Here is a 19,827-nt window from a genome sequence, read left to right on the forward strand (position 1 = left end):
GTAACTTCTTTATTTCATAATAACAGACCGCCGCTGATCTCTCAAGTTGCTGCCTCCGCCCCAGCTCTTTACCAACCGTCTCTTGCTACTCACGTGTCTCTCGCTCGGAGACGCGCTCGAGGGCATGCGAGGCACGGGGCATATTACTACATTATCCTCTCCCCTTACAAAAATGGCAAAAAGAAACATTTTAGATAATCACTACGAATGACCCATCAAGCAGTGCAAACCACAAAAGAACAAAATAAGATTTAAAAAAAAAATAAAGAACCAAAAAAAATACAGAACATTAAATAGCAATAAAAACACAAAGTCAAAACGTTACTAACACATTACAGCAGAAACTATAGAGGAAACCTTTCAAAAACTTAAGATCAATAAAAGTAGATGAAATCACAAAATCAACGGTCTCTCAAAGGTTTCACCCTTTGTCTGCCACTCCTGCGTACACAACAATCAAGATCAAACCTATGGCCTTGTAGAACGCATGAATCATGTGTTGGGGAACTGTGTGCAGTGGGCTAATGCTAACAAGTCAAATGTTCAAATTTCTGTATGGTCTATGCTTTGGTTTTATCGCACAACTCCCCATTCGTCAACTGGAGTTTCTCCTTTTGAGTTGTTATGTGGGAGGAAACACTCTTCTAAGATCTGTCCTGTTTGGATGTCCAAGTGGGTTAAACAAAGTGAGTGGCGTGTGATAGATGATATGGTCAGGAAGAATGTCCAGATGGCGCAGATCACACAAAAGGAATATTTTTATTAATCAAAGAAGGTCTGCTCCCACCAGTTTGTGGTAGGGGATACGATTAGAATTAAATTACCTGTTCACAGGAAGAAAGGAGAAAATATGTTTCTCTTCCAGGGGATCCTCATCAATAGTCATAAACATTGAATATTCCCGCCCTTGTGCGGGGACCCCGGAGCATATATAAAATATATACACATTATACATGTGTAACAAACAGTCATGCAGGCTATCATGTTAAAAACAGGCTAAAATGCTTTATTTCTATGAAGTTTTTTTTTTTTTTTTTAAATACTACAATAGAGCATAAATAAGTACCCAAGCTCCTAAAACTAGGCTTGGGGAAGTAAGCAGTAGCAAACTCTAGTGAAAAAATAGAGAAAACTGCATTGAAAAACAATGAAGCATTCTTAGCCAATAGGCTGCATGTAGGTTAACACAGGAGAACCATAAAAACTTTGGCACTGTGCCTTTAAGACCCTGAGCACCTCCAGTATCCCACCATGCCTCAGGGGTGAAGGAAAGGTGACAGTTGGTTCACAGTTAGGTCAGTTCTTTTTTCCGGCTTCTTCTGAGAGGATCCTGGAGCATTGAGCTCTCAGTTTTTCTGAGTTTTCCTCAGAAAAATTATTTAAAAAAGCGTTTTTTCACTTTTCACTCGACAAGTAACATCTTTGTCTGAGCTAGGAAGGTTTTTTCTGACAGAAAAATGCCTTCTCTTTTTGTCAAATGCCCTGCTTGTGGGAAGAAGAAGGCCCAGTCAGATCCCCACTCTCTGTGCATAGTGTGCCTGCCTCAGAGTCACTGCCCTGACACTTGTAAGTACGGTAAGAACATGTCTAGGAGGACTCTGAAAGACAGAGAGAAGATCCGACTTCATGGGTTTCAGGAGAGGAAAAGAACATCGTCCTCCTCACTCCCCAGGCATCCAGAAGGCCATTCTCAGGAGAGAATGGCCCGGTCGACGTCGACAGGTAGGAAAATACCTGTTTGTTCACCGTCGACGTCGTCGCTACCACCGTCCCACCGGCATAGATCGCCGTCGACGGCGACGCACCCGACGTCGAAGGGAACGGCGTCGAGGGAACATCAGAGCAGGGGCAGGTCTCCGTCGACGGCAGCCCGCCGATCGACGTCGAGCCACCGCCGGCATGCCCGGTCGCCGCCAAAGGCTGTGCGCCCCCGACGTCAGGACACACGACGTCGAGATCTCCACGACGGCACGAGAAACATCCGCCGTCAACCTCCCATCGCTCCACGTCGAGGCACACGACGGCGAGCAGGTCGAGGTCCAAGGAACGCCGGTCGACGTCAAGGCACTCAACGTCGAGGCAATCAACGTCGAGGCAGGACCAACCGACTGGGCGTCCTTCGACGTCGAAACAGCCATCGACGTCGACGCAGGTTTTACCGGTCCAACAGGGAGCAGAACATCGCCCCTCGCCAGACAAGGCTCAGTCTCCAGTGGTCTCCATACCGAGCGACTCTTCTCGGTCAAGAGCATCTCCTGGGCATGTCTCGCCCATCAACCTATCTCCGAGATGGCCGGAGAGCCTCAACAGACCAGCGGCCTCCCCAGATTCGCAATATTCGCGAATGTATTCACCCACTGCCTCCCCGCCAAGAACGCCATCGCCGACAGCCGGGGCAGAACGGGCTCGTTCAGCTCCTCGACAGCCGACCGCGAGGCCTAGGCGCTCGGCTACAGCGTCCCGCAGCAGATCTCGCTCTCAACGGAGATCCAGGTCGCGCTCAAGAAGATCACCCTCTTGGTCTTCATCAGGTTCTTCTGTCGGGCGTTACTCACCTACTCTTACAGATTCACCACCTGCTAGAGTCTCTCCAGTGGATGACATAACCACTTTCAACGAGGTGTTGCTAAGAGGAGCGCAGAAACTCAATATAGAGGTTCCAGAACCGTCTACCTCCTCATCAATCATCTTTGAGACGCTACAACAGAGATCAGCGTCGAAAAAGTTGCTGCCTCTAGTGCCTGGTTTGTTGCAGCCGACCATGGACACTTTTCTGGCCCCAGCCTCGCTTAAGTCTGCCCCGGCTCGGATTCTTAAAAAGTACAAGGCTCCAGAGCAAGACCCTTTATTCCTTAGGAAGGATCCGCCACCAGACTCCGTGATCATAGCTGCCGCCCGAAAGACCCACTCGGTGGCATCTTCATCCACGGTACCCCCGGATAAAGAGAGCAGGCATTTAGACTCTCTGGGAAGAAAGATGTGCGGGACAGCGGCTTCAGCAATGAAGGTCTCTAGTGCGTCTGCGCTCCTGGGCAGGTACGATCGTTCTCTGTGGGATTCCCTCAGTAGATTTACAGAAAAACTGCCCAGAGAAGACAGGCAAGATTTCCAAGAGATTCTACAGGAAGGATGCCTGGTATCTAACCAAGTTATCAGCGCAGCAGCGGATGGGGCGGATTTGGCGGCTCATGGGTACGCACATGGTATCTGTGCGAGGAGATCTTCCTGGCTGAGGCTCACTGGCTTGAAACAGGAGGCACAACAACGTATCCTGAATCTCCCATTTGCCGGGAATTCTCTATTCGGTGCCCATACAGGCGAAGAGATGGCCAGCATGAAGACCGAGGTGGATACCATGAAGGCGGTAGGCCTCGAAAGAAGGAAAGATTTCAGGCGGAGGTACAGACCGTACGGTAGACGCCCTTTCCAACAGAGGGTTCAAACCCCTCATTGGTCGCAAAGGTCTCAGCAACGACAGGGACGCCCTCTGTTTCAGCGAAGAAACACAAGGGAGCGAGGGTCAAGTAGACCTCAACAGTCCACTCCAAAAGCACCCACTAAGCAATGAAGTCTCGCTTCCCTCGACACTGTACACCACTCCGGTGGGGGGAAGTATTATTGCTCATCTTCACGAGTGGCACTCTATCACAAGAGACAAATGGGTGCTCAATATTGTCGAACATGGCTATTCTCTCCTTTTCAAGCAGCCTCCACCACACTTGCCACCAACCAAACACAATCCGGCTCATCTCACCTTGCTACGCAAGGAGGCTCTCGCCCTCCTAAGAAAGAATGCCATAGAAAGGGTTCCACCTGCCCACAGAGGAAAGGGGGTCTACTCCCGTTACTTTCTAGTAGCAAAGAAGGGTCAAGAGGGCGTTTTCAGGCCAATCCTGGATCTAAGACTGCTGAACAAATACATAAGAAAGCAGAAGTTCAGAATGCTAGCGCTTCACCAAATTTTCCCTCAACTGCATCAGGGAGACTGGATGTGCTCCATCGACCTGCAGGATGCGTATTTCCACATCCCAATAGCTCCAAAGCATCGAAAATTCCTGCGCTTTCGAGTAGCGTTACAGCATTACCAGTTCAGGGTTCTACCCTTTGGCCTGAAATCTGCTCCAAGAGTTTTCTCGAAATGTATGGCAGTGGTGGCGGCGCATCTACGAAGACAAAGGATATACATATATCCATACCTAGACGACTGGCTACTAAAGGCTTCTTCTCCGGAGCAGGCGAGAAGCCATCGGGACATTGTACTAGGAGTTTGCGAAGTTCTAGGTCTTCAGGTCAATTACCAGAAGTCAACCTTGACTCCAACGCAGAGTCTTCACTACCTAGGAGCTATCATAAACACAGAACTACAAAAAGTGTATCCTTCGGAGGAACGACTGTCCTCAATAAACATGAAGTGCCAGGACCTGTTGAGAGCCAGCGCACCTACGGCACGTCAGGTGACATCACTACTGGGCTCCATGGCATCTTGCATCTTTATTGTCCCAAATGCCAGACTCCACATGAGACCCCTCCAAGAGGTATTGGAGGCCAATTGGAGCCAAAGAACAGGTCGCTGGGAAGACACAATGCGGCTACCGGAGGTAGCACTGCAGTCATTGAGATGGTGGATGCACAGACCTCACCTGTCAGTGGGCGCTCCGTTTCACCAGGTACTTCCATCCGACACTCTGGTAACGGATGCGTCTCTTCAGGGATGGGGGGCTCATCTGGGTCCTTTTCAAGCGCAGGGTCTGTGGTCAGACAAGGAGAAGCAGTACCACATCAATCTGCTAGAACTCAGAGCGGTCCATCTGGCTCTCAAGTCTTTCACACCGCTAATTCAGGGGAAAACTCTATTGATACAGACGGACAATACAACCACGATGTATTACTTGAACAAACAAGGGGGAACGAGATCCCTACCCCTTTCACGAGAGTCCCAAGCGATATGGCATTGGCTCCTGGCCAGAGGAATGTCAATCACAGCAGTTCACCTGCCAGGTCAGCAGAACGTAGAAGCAGACTTTCTAAGCAGACACCTGGAGGACGTTCACGATTGGGTCCTGCACGACGAAGTCGCAGAATACATCTTCGCGCAATGGGGTCGGCCTCAACTGGACCTCTTCGCAGACGATGTAAACAGGAAATGCCCAGACTTCGCATCCAGGTTCTACCGTCCAGGATCTCGAGGGAATGCCCTGTTGATCGACTGGCCAGGGACATTTCTTTACGCTTTTCCTCCGATTCCCCTCATTCCGGCAGTGATCAGCAAACTTTACGGATCCAGGACCAGAATGATTCTTATAGCGCCACAATGGCCTCGACAATTCTGGTACACGGATCTCCTCAACCTGTCAGAAAAAACTCCCAGGAGGCTGCCGTGCAGACCGGATCTTCTGAGCAGAATGGAGGGCAGGATTCTGCATCCCAACCTACCCTCTCTGAGCTTAACAGCATGGCTCCTGAATTCCTGCAGTATGGGCACCTAGGACTCTCGCAGGAGTGCATGAACATCTTGAAAGAGTCCAAACGGCCTTCCACGCGGCGTTCCTACGCTTTTAAGTGGAAGAGATTCTACATATGGTGCTGTCAGCAAGGCCATAATCCCATACGGGCGCAGGAGGACGTCATACTGTCCTATTTGCTTCACCTAGCGAAATCCGGTCTGCAGGTATCATCTATTAAGGTACATTTGTCTGCTATTACTGCCTATCGCAAGTCACCTTCTCAGGAATCCTTCTTTACGAAACCTGTAGTCAAGGATTTCTTAGAAGGTTTGAAGAAAGTTTTTCCGCCAATTCGGAGGCCTTCTCCTCCGTGGGAACTGAACATAGTCCTAGCAAAACTTATGGGCCCTCCTTTCGAGCCTATCCATAAGGCCTCCTTACAACACCTTACGTGGAAAACGGCTTTTCTGGTGGCCATTACTTCAGCGAGGAGGGTCAGTGAGATCCAGGCCTTGTCTGCAAAAGAACCGTACACAGTTTTTCATGACAATAGAGTAGTTCTACGAACTCACCCATCTTTCCTTCCGAAGGTGGTGTCAGAATTCCATATTAATCAGACCATAACTTTACCGACGTTCTTTCCCAATCCGGAAACTCCGGCTGAGAAAGCATTGCACTCATTAGACTTGAAAAGAGTGCTGAAATTTTATCTGGACAAGACAAAATCAATTAGACACTCTAACCGCTTGTTTGTGAACTATGGTCATTTAAGGACAGGAGAAGCAGCATCTAAGCGAACAATATCAAGATGGATAGTCTCTTGTATTGTTAATACTTACCAGCTAGCTAATAGACAATTGATAGCGCGGCCTAGAGCGCATTCCACAAGGGGAAAAGCGGCTACTGCTGCTCTCCTTAACAATGTTCCTATATCTGAGATTTGTAAGGCTGCTACATGGAAGTCTGTCCATACTTTTACAAGACATTATTGTTTAGACTCAGATGCAAGAGCGGATGCCCAAGTGGGGCAGGCCTCTCTAAGGAATTTATTTGCGTAAGACATGTCTATTCCTGCACTTCTATCGGACAGTCCGCTGGGTTTAGGGATGGGCTTGCTAATCTATTCAATGTTTATGACTATTGATGAGGATCCCCTGGAAGAGAAGGATAAGTTACTTACCTGTAAATCCTAGTTCTCTTCCAGGGGTATCCTCATCAAAGTCATAAACAACCCACCCTCCTCCCCGGACACACGTCTACTGGAAGTGCAGGACAGACAGTATTTTGATTCAATTATACAAATTGTCACCGTAAAAAGAACTGACCTAACTGAGAACCAACTGTCACCTTTCCTTCACCCCTGAGGCATGGTGGGATACTGGAGGTGCTCAGGGTCTTAAAGGCACAGTGCCAAAGTTTTTATGGTTCTCCTGTGTTAACCTACATGCAGCCTATTGGCTAAGAATGCTTCATTGTTTTTCAATGCAGTTTTCTCTATTTTTTCACTAGAGTTTGCTACTGCTTACTTCCCCAAGCCTAGTTTTAGGAGCTTGGGTACTTATTTATGCTCTATTGTAGTATTTAAAAAAAAAAAAAAAAACTTCATAGAAATAAAGCATTTTAGCCTGTTTTTAACATGATAGCCTGCATGACTGTTTGTTACACATGTATAATGTGTATATATTTTATATATGCTCCGGGGTCCCCGCACAAGGGCGGGAATATTCAATGTTTATGACTTTGATGAGGATACCCCTGGAAGAGAACTAGGATTTACAGGTAAGTAACTTATCCTTTCGGAACCTATGGTTGACAAAATGTGGTAATGCTGTCAGTTAATATGCAAAATTGGTGGAATGTTAATAAGGTGGTCCATGTCAAGGATGTGTTTAACAAAATGTATGATTCGGATCAATCCTTTGTGTTTCAGAGCAATGTATTTCCAAGCGAACCTGTTGCAGAGAAAAAAAAATACAGGAGTTGTCAATAGGTTTGATCTTGATTGTTGTGTACGCAGGAGTGGCAGACAAAGGGTGAAACCTTTTGGGATACCGTTGATTTTGTAATTTCATCTACTTTATTGATACTAAGTTTTTGTAAGGTTTCCTCTACAGTTTCTGCTGTAATGTGTTAGTAATGTTTTGAATTTGTGTTTAGATTTCACTGTAATGACTGTCGTGCACGTTATGGTAAATAACTTCTTTATTTCATAATAACAGACCGCCGCCGATCTGTCAAGTCGCTGTCTCCGCCCCAGTTCTTTTCCAGCCGTCTCTCGCTACTCACGTGTCTCGTGCTCGGCGACGCGCATGAAGCCACGCGAGGCATATTACTACACTTTTCTGCTCTGTTGATACCCTGACATAATTAATTGCTACAATGTAATTTAAAAACTCGTCTTTCTATGTTTTTTCCAAGGCAAAGGGTGGTATTTATTTTGTAAACTTTTGTGGTGGATAGAACTGCTTTGTAGAATAAGCAATATGCAAGTAAGAAGGGCCAGTGTGTGTGTGTGTGTGTGTGTATATATATATACATATATATGTTCGATGGCATGTGTAGCTGCAGATACACATGCTTTGCATACGTCTGCCATCTAGTGTTGGGCTCGGAGTGTTACAAGTTGTTTTTCTTCAAAGAAGTGTTTTCGAGTCACGGGATCGAGTGACTACTCCTCTTCGGCTCCATTGCCCATGGGCATTAACTCCATATTAGATTGTTTTATTTCCGCCATCGGGTTCGGATGTGTTTCCTTTCGCTCCGATAATTCGATTCAGAAAACCTTGAACATGCTTCATTTCTCGTCGGTATTGTTTTGATATTGTTACACCTTCGATCCACACTTCGGTACCGTCGGAACAAACATCTCTACTCGCCCTTCGTGCCGACCGCGTGGAAGCCTCATGGATCGGACTCCATTCCGATTCTGTCCTCGTTGCCACGCTAAATTCCCCTATACAGACCAACACCTTGTCTGTAATCTCTGCCTTTTTCCCCGACCATCGGGAAGAAAATTGCGAGGCCTGAAGATCCTTCCGGTCAAAAAAGACACTCCGGGACAGACGAGCACGGAGGCTCGCGATGGCATCAAAAAGCTCCGAACATCTTGACATCGAAGAGGAAGGGATCATGCAGACTGCAGTCTCCGTTTGAGGATCCGACTCCGACTAGGATTCTGAGGAAGACAGACCGGTCACGGCAGGACAGCACATGAGTACGCCTGCCCCATCTAAGCCCAAACATAAGGCCCTGGAGACGCCACTGCTAGAAGGCCATGTCGCGACCCGAAAGAAGATGCTCGGTGACCAACCCACAAGCTCGGCACCGAAGAAGGCCACCCCTCCGAAGCCATCAGACTCGAGCCAGGACCATCATCAACCCCATCTTTTTTGATCCTGAAGAAGCCAGCTTCGGAGCCAAAAAGACCTAGTTATACTGAGGAGCATGGACTTTCAAAAACACTTGGAGAAAGCCAGAAATCTACTGAGGAGGACTCACAAATGCAACCAATCATGGAAGTAATAGATGAAAGGCAAGCCAAGATTCATATCCATAAAGAAACTGACAGAATTTTAACTGCACCTCCTCCAAAACCAATGAGGAAATTAGCCTTTCAGGGGGAACTGGACACTACACAGCCGCCAGCTAAAGTGCCAAAAACAAGAGACCTCCACCTCCTCAATTTTCTCCTCCTCAGTCTCCTCCTCACTCTCCACATCTACATATCTCTCCTCCTATTAGTTCTACACCTATGCAGTCACCATCACACTCATTTGATTCGCAGCAGGACAATGAGGATCCATGGGATCTTTATGATCCAGACCCCACACCGGACAATAACCCAGATTGCTATCCCTCTAAGCCTTCACCACCAGAGGATAGTACAGGCTACACTCAAGTGATAGCTAGGGCGGCAACATATCATAATGTCACTGTGCAAACTGAGCCTTTAGAGGATGATTTCTTATTTAATACACTCTCCTCCACACATGCAACATATCAGTTGTTCCCTGTGCTCCCCTGACCAAATATTTAGCAAGCCTATAAAAGCAAGAGTAATTACTCCTAGAGTAGAGAAAAAATATAAGCCACCTCCTTCCAATCGGGTCTATATTACTCAGCAGCTACCTCCAGACTCAGTAGAGTCAAGGGCTGCCAGGAAGAAGGCAAACTTGCAGTTGTCAGGTGATGCACCCCCACCAGACAAAGAGAGTAGGAAGTTAGATGCTGCAGGGAAGAGGGTGGCATCTCAGGCAGCCAACCAATGGAGAATAGCCAACTCACAGGCATTGTTGGCTAGATATGACAGGGCCCATTGGGACGAGATGAAAGATATAATCCAGCATCTCCCCAAAGAACAGCAAAAGAGGGCACAGTAGATAGTGGACGAAGGCCAAGCCATCACTAACAATCAGACCAGGTCTGCCCTGGACTCAGCAGATACAGCGGCCAGAAGCATCAACACTGCTGTAACCATAAGGAGGCATGCATGGATTAGGTCCTCAGGATTCAAACCTGAAATCCAACAGGCAGTGTTGAATATGCCATTCAACAAGAAACAGCTTTCCGGCCCAGAGGTCTACACTGCTATAGAAAAAATGCAGAAGGATTTAGACACGACAAAAGCCATGGGTGCACTATACACCACACAATACAGGAGATCCTTTCGCAAACCCCAGTTTAGAGGTGGATTTAGAGCCAAAACTACAGAGGCATCCACATCACAGCCAAAGCCGGCCTACTAACCTCAATACCAACGAGGTGGTTTCAAAAGCACTTATAGAGGCCAGTACCCCAGAGGCAGGGGAAAATATCAAACACCAAAACAAGCCTCACAACAAAGTAAACAGTGACTTGTGCCATTCCTTTCCAATCCATACCTCCCCTGTGGGAGGAAGACTGCAAAAGTTCCACAACAATTGGCTAAACATTACCACAGACAACTGGGTATTATCAATTATCCGCAGTGGCTATTGCCTAGAATTGATGCAAACTCCACCAAACATTCCACCCAAACCACACCGGCTATCCACCGACCATATCACTCTGTTACAGGAAGAAGTCAAATCTCTAATACTCAAACAAGCAATAGAAGCCATGCCACAAAATCAAGTAGGGACTGGAGCTTACTCACTGTATTTCCTCATTCCCAAAAAGGATGGCACCCTAAGGCCAATATTAGATCTCGGAACCCTCAATCTTTACATCCTGCCAGAACACTTTCATATAGTAACCCTACAGGATGTTATCCCACTACTTCAGCAACACGATTTCATGGCAACATTAGACCTTAAAGATGCGTATTTTCATATACCCATCCATCCTGCGCACAGAAAATATCTCCGGTTTGTCATTCAAGGAAAGCACTATCAGTTCAAGGTGTTACCCTTTGGAATAACAACAGCTCCAAGGGTATTCACAAAGTGACTAGCGGTAGTCGAAGCCTACCTAAGAAGACAACACATACATGTCTTTCCATATCTAGATGACTGGCTGATAAAATCAGTTATTGTATGCTATTTACTTCATTTACAAAAATCTAATTTAGCATTCTCTTCCATAAAAATACATCTCACTGCAATTTCCGCATATTTGCAAAATGTACAGCACAGCTCTCTATTTAGAGTACCTGTTATCAAAGCCTTCATGGAAGGCTTAAAATGCATCATTCCACCCAGAACATCTCCAGTTCCTTTGTGGAACCTAAACATAGTGCTCACACTACTTATGGGCCCACCATTTGAACCTATGCACTCGTGTCAAATACAATTCTTAACATGAAAGTTTGCCTTCCTAGTCGCAATTACATCATTGCGAAGAGTTAGCAAAATTCAAGCTTTCACTATTGAGGAACAGTTCATACAAGTACACAATCATAAAGTCATACTACGAACTAACCCTGCATTTCTTCCTAAAGTAATATCACCTTTTCATATCAATCAAACAGTGGAACTACCAGTCTTCTTCCCACAGCCAGATTCTGTGGCAGAAATTGCTCTACATACATTAGACATTAAAAGGGCTCTAAAGTACTACATAGATAGAACAAAACTTTTTAGGAAAACAGTTATTCGTAGCTCTTCAAAAACTTCATACTAGTAATCCCATTTCAAAACCAGGTTTAGCACAATGGATAGTAAAATGCATGTTACCTTAAAGCGAAAAGACAACTTTTAGTTGCTCCTAAGGCACATCCTACAAGGAAAAAAAGGTGCTTCAATGGCCTTTTTAGGAAACATACCAATGGCTGAAATATGTAAAGCAGCTACTTGATCAACACCACATACATTTACTAAACACTGTTGTGTAGATGTTTTAGCAACACAGCAAGCCACAGTAGGTCAAGCTATACTAAGAACATTATTTCAAACAACTTCAACTCCTACAGGCTGACTACCGCTTTTATGGGAGGACTAACTTCTTTGTAGTCTATGCTCAGCATGTGTATCTGCAGCTACATATGCCATCGAACGGAAAATGTCACTTACCCAGTGTACATCTGTTCGTGGCATGTTCCGCTGCAGATTCACATGCACCCTCCCACCTCCCCGGCAGCCTGTAGTCATTTAAGTTAAACAATACTTGTAAGCATGTAGATATTTATATATATTTAACATTCCATTAGCACGGACATCTCTTTTCTTTATACTCTATCACTCCTACCTTACCCTCTGCGGGAAAACAATCTGACATCGAGTTGATGCCCATGCTCAATGGAGCCGAAGAGGAGGAGTCACTTGATCCTGTGACTCAAAAACACTTCTTCAAAGAAAAACAACTTTTAACACTCTGAGCCAAACACTAGATGGCAGACGTATGCACAGCATGTGAATCTGCAGCGTAAGTCTGTAAAGATGTAGTTATGGAAAGGGAGGTCAGAATAAATGTTTCAGTAAGTGACTTAATGAAATGTATGTGTGTGTGTATATAGCTTGCTGCCTTACTGTTGATGTTATTTTGTACTGTAAGTAACCTTTCTTACTATACTACATAGCTCAGTAGAACTCTTTATTCCTAGAAAGTAAAACCACTTTGGTCAGTGAGCTATTGGGACACCAGTAGAACCAGTGCACCATGCTTACTACAGTACCATGCTTGTACTTTGGTGACAGAAAGTAGTGCCTTCTCTACATGCTTGCTTTTCATCTCCACTCAATCCTTGGCAATTAAAACTGTTGATTCTTAGGTAATTTAAAAAATCGTTCATGCAAATGTTTATGGATTTTGTAGGAAAGTAGCATTTACTCATTTGTTTTCTTTTAATCAAGTAAAGCAAGCATATTTTTATTGTTAGCTGAGTAATGTCATAAAACATGTGAACTAGGTACCATGTTTTTACTGTATGTTAATGTTTTTGGAATTATTCAGCGAATAGGTTTGAAGGTGTACAAGGAGAAAACACAAGTCACTAGCATTTTATCCTCCTAGTCAGGCATTCTTTGCTCCCTAGCAGGTAATAGCTGTTTATTTAGTTTCACCAACAATAATGAGGTTTTCAACAGAGTTGACGGTGTTGGGAGTACATCGCTGATACATGTCCCTTTTCTTTCCAGTCTTTGTGGTGTTGGGAACATGTATTGCGGTGCAACTAGGGACAAATCCAGATTGGATGTTCTTCTGTTGTTTTGCTGGAATGTTTATGTTCTACTGCGCGCACTGGCAAACCTACGTCTCTGGAACCTTGCGTTTTGGAATGTAAGTAATAGATGGTCATAATAAATTGCAGGTAGATACTGATGACTGTTACAAGTATGTTACACTGTACTTTCACAGTAGTTGTTTTTTTGTAGCTGTGCATAGTGAATGATTACACCTGTTAACGCAGTCACTATTCATTGTGGTCAGTTAACGTTTCCATCACATTTGCCCTTGGAAATTCTGCCAGAAGAATTTACCAACTGACAAACATTTTGTTCCTCTCGAGTATAGTTCCATCAGCATAGACTTTGTAGTCCTCTTAATAGATCGAGAGTCATATTAGTTTTAAATTATTTAATTCACTCAAAACCCAAAGTATAGATTACACATGCATATACCACATTGAGTCTTCAGATACTGAACTCTAATTTTGGCAATAGAACTTTCGTACATGCAAATTTGGTAAGCAGTTCATAGTAATAGCCTTATAACAGAAACATTTAATATTGCAGTGGCTGTATTACTTTGAAATTTGGTGCTCTGCCAAATACAAACATCTCTCAAAGATGTTAGTGATCATAGGCATGTACTGTGCTAAGCTTCTGATTCTAAATATGAAAACTAAAGATTTTTAAATTCAACACCACAGGTTTTGCAAGATAAATAACTTTGGAAGAGCGGTTAGAGCTCTTGTGAAATGCAGCTTCAGATATAGAAGGCCCTTAAAATTAACTCCTTGTAGTGTAGTGGGTTTGTCATTTTGTTGAATTATGGCACCAAAATGTGACTTTGATGAAAAGCCTCAAAAGAGCTTCCCATTGCACTCTTCAGCTGTTTTTTTAGTTCATATCCACTATGTGCTCAAACGGGTAAATGCCCACCCACCCTACATTTATTCTCCACAAAGATCCATTTATTATTTGAAGCATCGCTTACCCCCATGTTAGACAATGTTTCAAGGTCTTGGGAAAAAAAAATGTAAACCACCTACTTTCTTAGACATTGTCATTACACCTTTGATCATGAAAGACTTTGCTCTGCAGTTTTACTTTATTTGTCTCTTTAACCTTCCATTTCTTCTCTGAATAAGGCATCTTAGGTCTTGACTAGGGATACTTGTAGCACTTTCCCAGTGTGGTCCTGGAAGTATCCCTCGATCAAGAGGTGACAGTCAATAGCGGAAGCTACTCTCAAAAGGGATAACCCAAGTTTTTGTTGCCCACATTGAAATGTATATTTCTTCATTGCAATCAACTGACTTGCACACATCGGTGCAAACACGCTCCTCCCTGCTTCTATCCAGTTCTTCCAGCACCCAAGAGGTTTTGTTCCATCTACCCAACACTTTAATCCTCCTTTCCTCCTCTCCCCCCCCCCCCCCCCCCCCCCCAAACTCATTTTTTGACTTGGGGCACCTGACATTTTCTATGTTTCCCTTCCCCCATCATGCACTCTCTCCAGATTTCGGTCTTTTTATAGATACACATAGCTCAAAATATTTACATTGCTAGGTTTTTATTGTAAGCATAGAAATCAGAAGCGATATTTAAGTAGATATTTTAATACACCAGCCGTTACACCACATTTTGTACGGTCCTTACATAGACTTCTGCTACTGACAAGAAAAGCTAAAGACTTTTCAACAGATCTTCAGGGGTACACTGAGAAAGACATTGATACCCAAAGGTTTACAGTTTGTGTGCCTAAAGTACCTAGGAGTATCTGCTGCACCCTAGAAATACCCTAGCTTCTAGCTTCAGGGCCTCTCCATTGATCGTAATAAGCACTGGGTTGTTCTTTGCGCACGCAGGATTCTGAAGCCCTTTTTGCAATATGTAAAATGTAACCTGTTTACTTCAGAAAAACCTTTTTGCTTAAACTACATTGATATTTCATAGCCTTGAGGTTATGTCAGCCAATAATTTCAATAAGCAATTTAAAAATGTCTTTAGATAAATGAAAATGACAATACTGTAATAATCCTTTTAAATAAGAAAACTAAAGTAGGAGCAGTGTAGTTTGATGGACTGCAGCCTTCACAAATTGTAAAACTGACCACATTCTATTAAGGAAGCAGTAATCCACTAATATGCTATCATACCTTTTCAGTGACATTTCCTCATTTATTTTTCAGTCTTTTGAGAACCGGATCCTGACACACTGATCTTTTATTTTTTTTGTGTGGGGGGTTGTTTATCTTTAGAAAACCTTTCCATCCCACCTTAAAACAATTTCAGTCATCTTCTATGGTTCGGAGTGTTTCCTTGCATCTTTCCATTGGGAATTGTTTCCCTGGGCAATGTTGTTACGTTTGGTGAAATGCCTTTTGTGTGACAGGAAGAAGGCAATATCTGACCCCTTGATCTGGTCATTTTGTACTTTCTAAATGACCTAACCATCTCCCTCTCAAATATATACTCTCAAGGACAAAGAGAAGACCTATCTCCAAGACCATGAACACACATGCCAAGAAACCGCTTCAGCAAAATCTGAAAGTCCGAGGATAAGTGGCTTTTTCTAACATAGGTGCAGTTACCTTCTGTGATTACTCCGTTAGGGCAATATCTAGAAAGAGACCTCCCAGTGAAAAATTATGCTCATGGTTGGTTTTAAAGTTGATGATTTTAGAGTAGGGAAGAGAGTAACTCCTCAGAACCAAGACCGAGATGGATGTAGAAAAAACTCCCCAGGGTTGTTTTTGCTTTTATAGAAGGATGGGCATGCATATAAGCAAATACTAATGCAGAACTAAGTAAATCAATGTAATGGTGTGCTCCTGTGCAGGAAACCATTTTCTGACCTATAATTATTACGCAAATGCATTCGTTTTCTCATATGCACATGCAAATAAAATAACACAGACACAAAAAAATTAAAACCACATTCATCAACCTATAAAAAGGTCCAACTAGCTTCATGAGTCAATATTTCATGTACAGTTCTGCAAGGCTGAAAATGGATTTAAACAAAATGTTGACTGATTTTGGTGGTCTAGATTATATTCTCCCCATTCTTCAGGACTAACACTTGTCCTCCGGAAACAAATATGATACGCCCCATTTTGCAGTTTCACCATTTAAAACTAAGACAACATACACAAGCTTATATTGCTAACCCAAGTAATGAGATTCATTTTCACTTTTTTGATACATTATTACACAATTCTAAATCACATTTCTCATATCAATCACTCTCGAAACATGCAGTTATTTTTTAGTATAATCTTGCACAGCGTGCCACAGCTTCAAACAAGTTACTGAAGCCTTCCATGCTCATCCTTCTGGTTGTGTTACCTCTTAAATGCATAGAATTTAGGTAGCAAAGGAGAGTAGTATTTATGCTTAGATGTAGCTTTGTGTCCAGTTAACTTTTTGTTGGCCAAGTCTAGATGGTGTCTTGTAAAGCATTGCTACAACAGCTTCATCATTTAAGTTTCAGTAATTTTTAAATATTGCCTATTTGCTGACTGGAAGCCCCTTTTAAATGATGTGCAATTACCTTTTATTGTCCTAAATCTTCATTTTGTACAGTGATCTTTAACTTGACATGGAGAACTTGGGATTCTGAGGGCCCTGTTTCAAGGGCGTATGCCCTGTGTCACCACTGTGATTTCAAACTACTTACAGTTGCTAGGAGGGTGCAGAGAGTGGGCAGTAGAATTCATAGGGGTACAGTCAATTTATTTCTTTAGGCCCCAGTCTTCCACTTCACTCATATTACCTCTTAAGTCATCAATCTGTCACCCTCGCAAAGAAGAAATTCAAAATACTGGATGCTTGTATATGAAGTCCCCTTGAAAGATCAAGTAATGGTTTCCACTCGCTCATCATCCAGTCCTCTGGAGAATTGTGTATTTAATTCCTTCGGTTTAATATCACAAGAGCAGACTAAAAATGTAATAAAAAAAAAATAATCTGTACTGGACTACATCTGTGATTCCTTCGCAAATAAAGCCGATTCCAGCGAGGGTTGCAGAGACTTCCTGTGGAAAGGACACACTTAAGATCCTCAGTATAGTTCTAAATGTTGCCCATAAACTGTTGGATCATTTTGTAGTCTTATACCCATGCCTGTAATAAGTCTGTATTTTTCCTTTGATGAGATGGATCCAGAATATCAAAAATATTTTTTATCTGGTCTCTATAATAATATCAATCTGCTCTTACTGAACTATGTTTCATCATTCATCACGGGTGGCGCACTTTTCTCTTTTACCATAACAATCCTCTTCCTGAGATATTTAATCCTCCTATCTCAGTCTTAATTCTGAAAGTTGTGGCTTTAGTAGTAAATTCCTTGCAGAGCAGCATACCACTCAAGATGAAACTCATGAAATATTAACATCCATTTGAAGCATTTTAACCTCCTCAAAAAGTAGTGCTTTCTCTTAAATCCACACAAACTAAAACATTCACTTAGTAATCACATCAGACAACTCAGTAAATGTTTCTGTATGGGATTCAATCTATGATAACTGAATTTGGTGCCCTACTGATGCAATATGAAGGGAAACCCCCAAATCGTTGGCCTTTTAATTAAAATCCTTGAAGTACAGGCCAAAGAGGGCAAATGCCTTTGTAAATACAAACATTTTGGAACAAAATCAGCTAAGTCATTATAAATGGCCCAAAAGTAGAAGAATCACAAAAAGGCACCCTCAAAGTATGAATCACATCCTTGATCGAAAAAACACGTTTTACTACAGAGACGGTCATTTAGTACTTCAGTCATAGCTACAGAACTCAGTCCTTCTGCAGAATCCTAAATCTTTATCACAGAGAATCCCAGATTACTCTTCTCACCTCAGTTGTGTGGCGAAATAGGCCTTGTGCAGTTTATGCATTCTATCTCTTGGCAGAATGCTGAAGTCGATTTTTCTAAGGTGGTGCTATATTTTACAGCCTTTCCAACTATATATTTGGAAAATCTATTTCCTGAAGTGGACAATGCACATCTCATTTTAAATATTTTGCACCTGATTCCCAAATTCAGTTTTTTTTTTTTTTTCTTTCTGTCAACTGATCTGCCCTTGTTGTGTTATTTTTTCTTTTCCACTTGGGTATTCATTGTGCCCAGTTACCATCTGTTTGGCTGAAGTTTGAGCTTTTGATCAGAACACACTTAGAAACTTATGCAATATGGAATTGATGTACGTCGTCTATCAGGTTCTCCTAGTGTCCTTTCTGTAGGAACCACCCACTATGCCCTTCCTGAACCATTGTATCGGAGACAAACTGCTGGCAAGTAGATAAATAACTATATTTTTCAACTGGAAATGTGCAATATTGCGAGTGACTTAAAAACACATTTGCACTGAAAAGTGATTTATCTTTAATTTAATCATTATTTAATTCTCGGCAGTTTATTTAACATACACGTCGAGGCAATTGGCAGATTCTACGCTAGTGGCCACAGTGGCTGCTGTTTTAAACCTATAAAAATATGTATCCTAACCTTCCATTCTTCTTGGTTGGTGATTTTACAGCACATTTCACAATACTTAATGGTTGATGGATGATATGAGTACTAAAGTCCCCCTATGTCTTACAACAGCTGAACGCACATCAGAGGTAAAATCTTGTTAAATTGAGGATTGAAGTAGAAACTCACCATAATATAAGGAGGTTTTAGGGGTGACGTACTGTGTTCAGCTATGCAAGGCCAGGTAATCTAAATCAACCATGAAGTGTGTTTTTGATTTCCAAAGTATATGTAAATATGATGGTCTACATTCATTGTAGAGCATATGCTGCAAATGGTCATAATCCTGTCTAAATATATGTGAGGTCTAGTGTCTTCTCCAGTCAAATTAGTACATAGGGCAGGAGAGGTCAGTGTAAAGATCTCATCTCAAATTGGGATAACAATGGTACACATAAATCTGACCTGTTAATTAGCTATTGTCTCAAAGATAAATCTAGCAGCCCTTGGTATTGAGGATGTGTTTATTTAGTCTCAGAAGTCTCCAGTATGATTTGTGATTCTTAGGATAAGAGAAGTACATAGAAGTTGTCATATTTCCCTTCCACTCTCACTTTTAAAAGGCTAGAAAGAAAATTGAAAATAGCTCTCGGTTGGTACCATATATACAGCAATTTAAGGGAAACATACTGTTTGTTTTGGTTTCAGTCACCTCCATGATGGCAGTAACAATCTGAAAAATGTTACCTGTGAGAGAATGAATTTGTAAATCTATTCAAGATCTATATAAGGTTATTCCTTTTCATCCCCCTTTACAGTGATGTGACATATCAGTTGTAGATGGAATCTGATCCAGTATAACGTTGGCTCACTGAGAATGACATTGTAGAGCAGCAGACTGTGCAGAATGTTCAAATGGAGTACTTCCATCAATATAGGGTAATCCTGCCTAATTGGATGGGTTACTATTTTTTCGATATAAACACTGTGTTGAATCCGTACCTATCCTAGCTCCTTGGAGAGTTCTTTAATACTTTCAAGTTATAAGAAGAGACATGGAGAACCGTTCCAAAACTATGCTCTAGTAACTTTACTTGATATTGCTGAAAATCATTTGTGAAATTCCTATTTAGTGTCCTGTTAGAATGACTGGCAGGAGATATTCAAATTCATTTTGACCAATAGGGGTCCTCCCAGGAATATCAATGATTATAATATCTACAGGAAAATAAAACTGTACATATCATTTATTGATCTCGTGCAAGTAGACCGACCAACTCTGATTCAAACTGTCTAATTGAGACTTAATTCTAGTTAAACCGGC

The 19,827-nt window shown here is 42.8% G+C and overlaps 1 protein-coding gene across 2 annotated transcripts in view; it reads left to right on the forward strand.

The window, feature by feature from the left end:
* Positions 1-19,827, forward strand: part of CEPT1 (choline/ethanolamine phosphotransferase 1) — a 251,381-nt gene that overhangs the window by 90,570 nt on the left and 140,984 nt on the right. For both annotated transcript variants that reach the window (XM_069238994.1, XM_069238995.1), the window contains exon 5: positions 12,998-13,139. In XM_069238994.1, coding sequence (XP_069095095.1) covers positions 12,998-13,139 — 142 coding nt within the window. The remainder of the gene's footprint in view (positions 1-12,997; positions 13,140-19,827) is intronic.

Source organism: Pleurodeles waltl, chromosome 6, assembly GCF_031143425.1.
Source record: "Pleurodeles waltl isolate 20211129_DDA chromosome 6, aPleWal1.hap1.20221129, whole genome shotgun sequence".
Lineage (NCBI taxonomy): Eukaryota > Metazoa > Chordata > Amphibia > Caudata > Salamandridae > Pleurodeles > Pleurodeles waltl.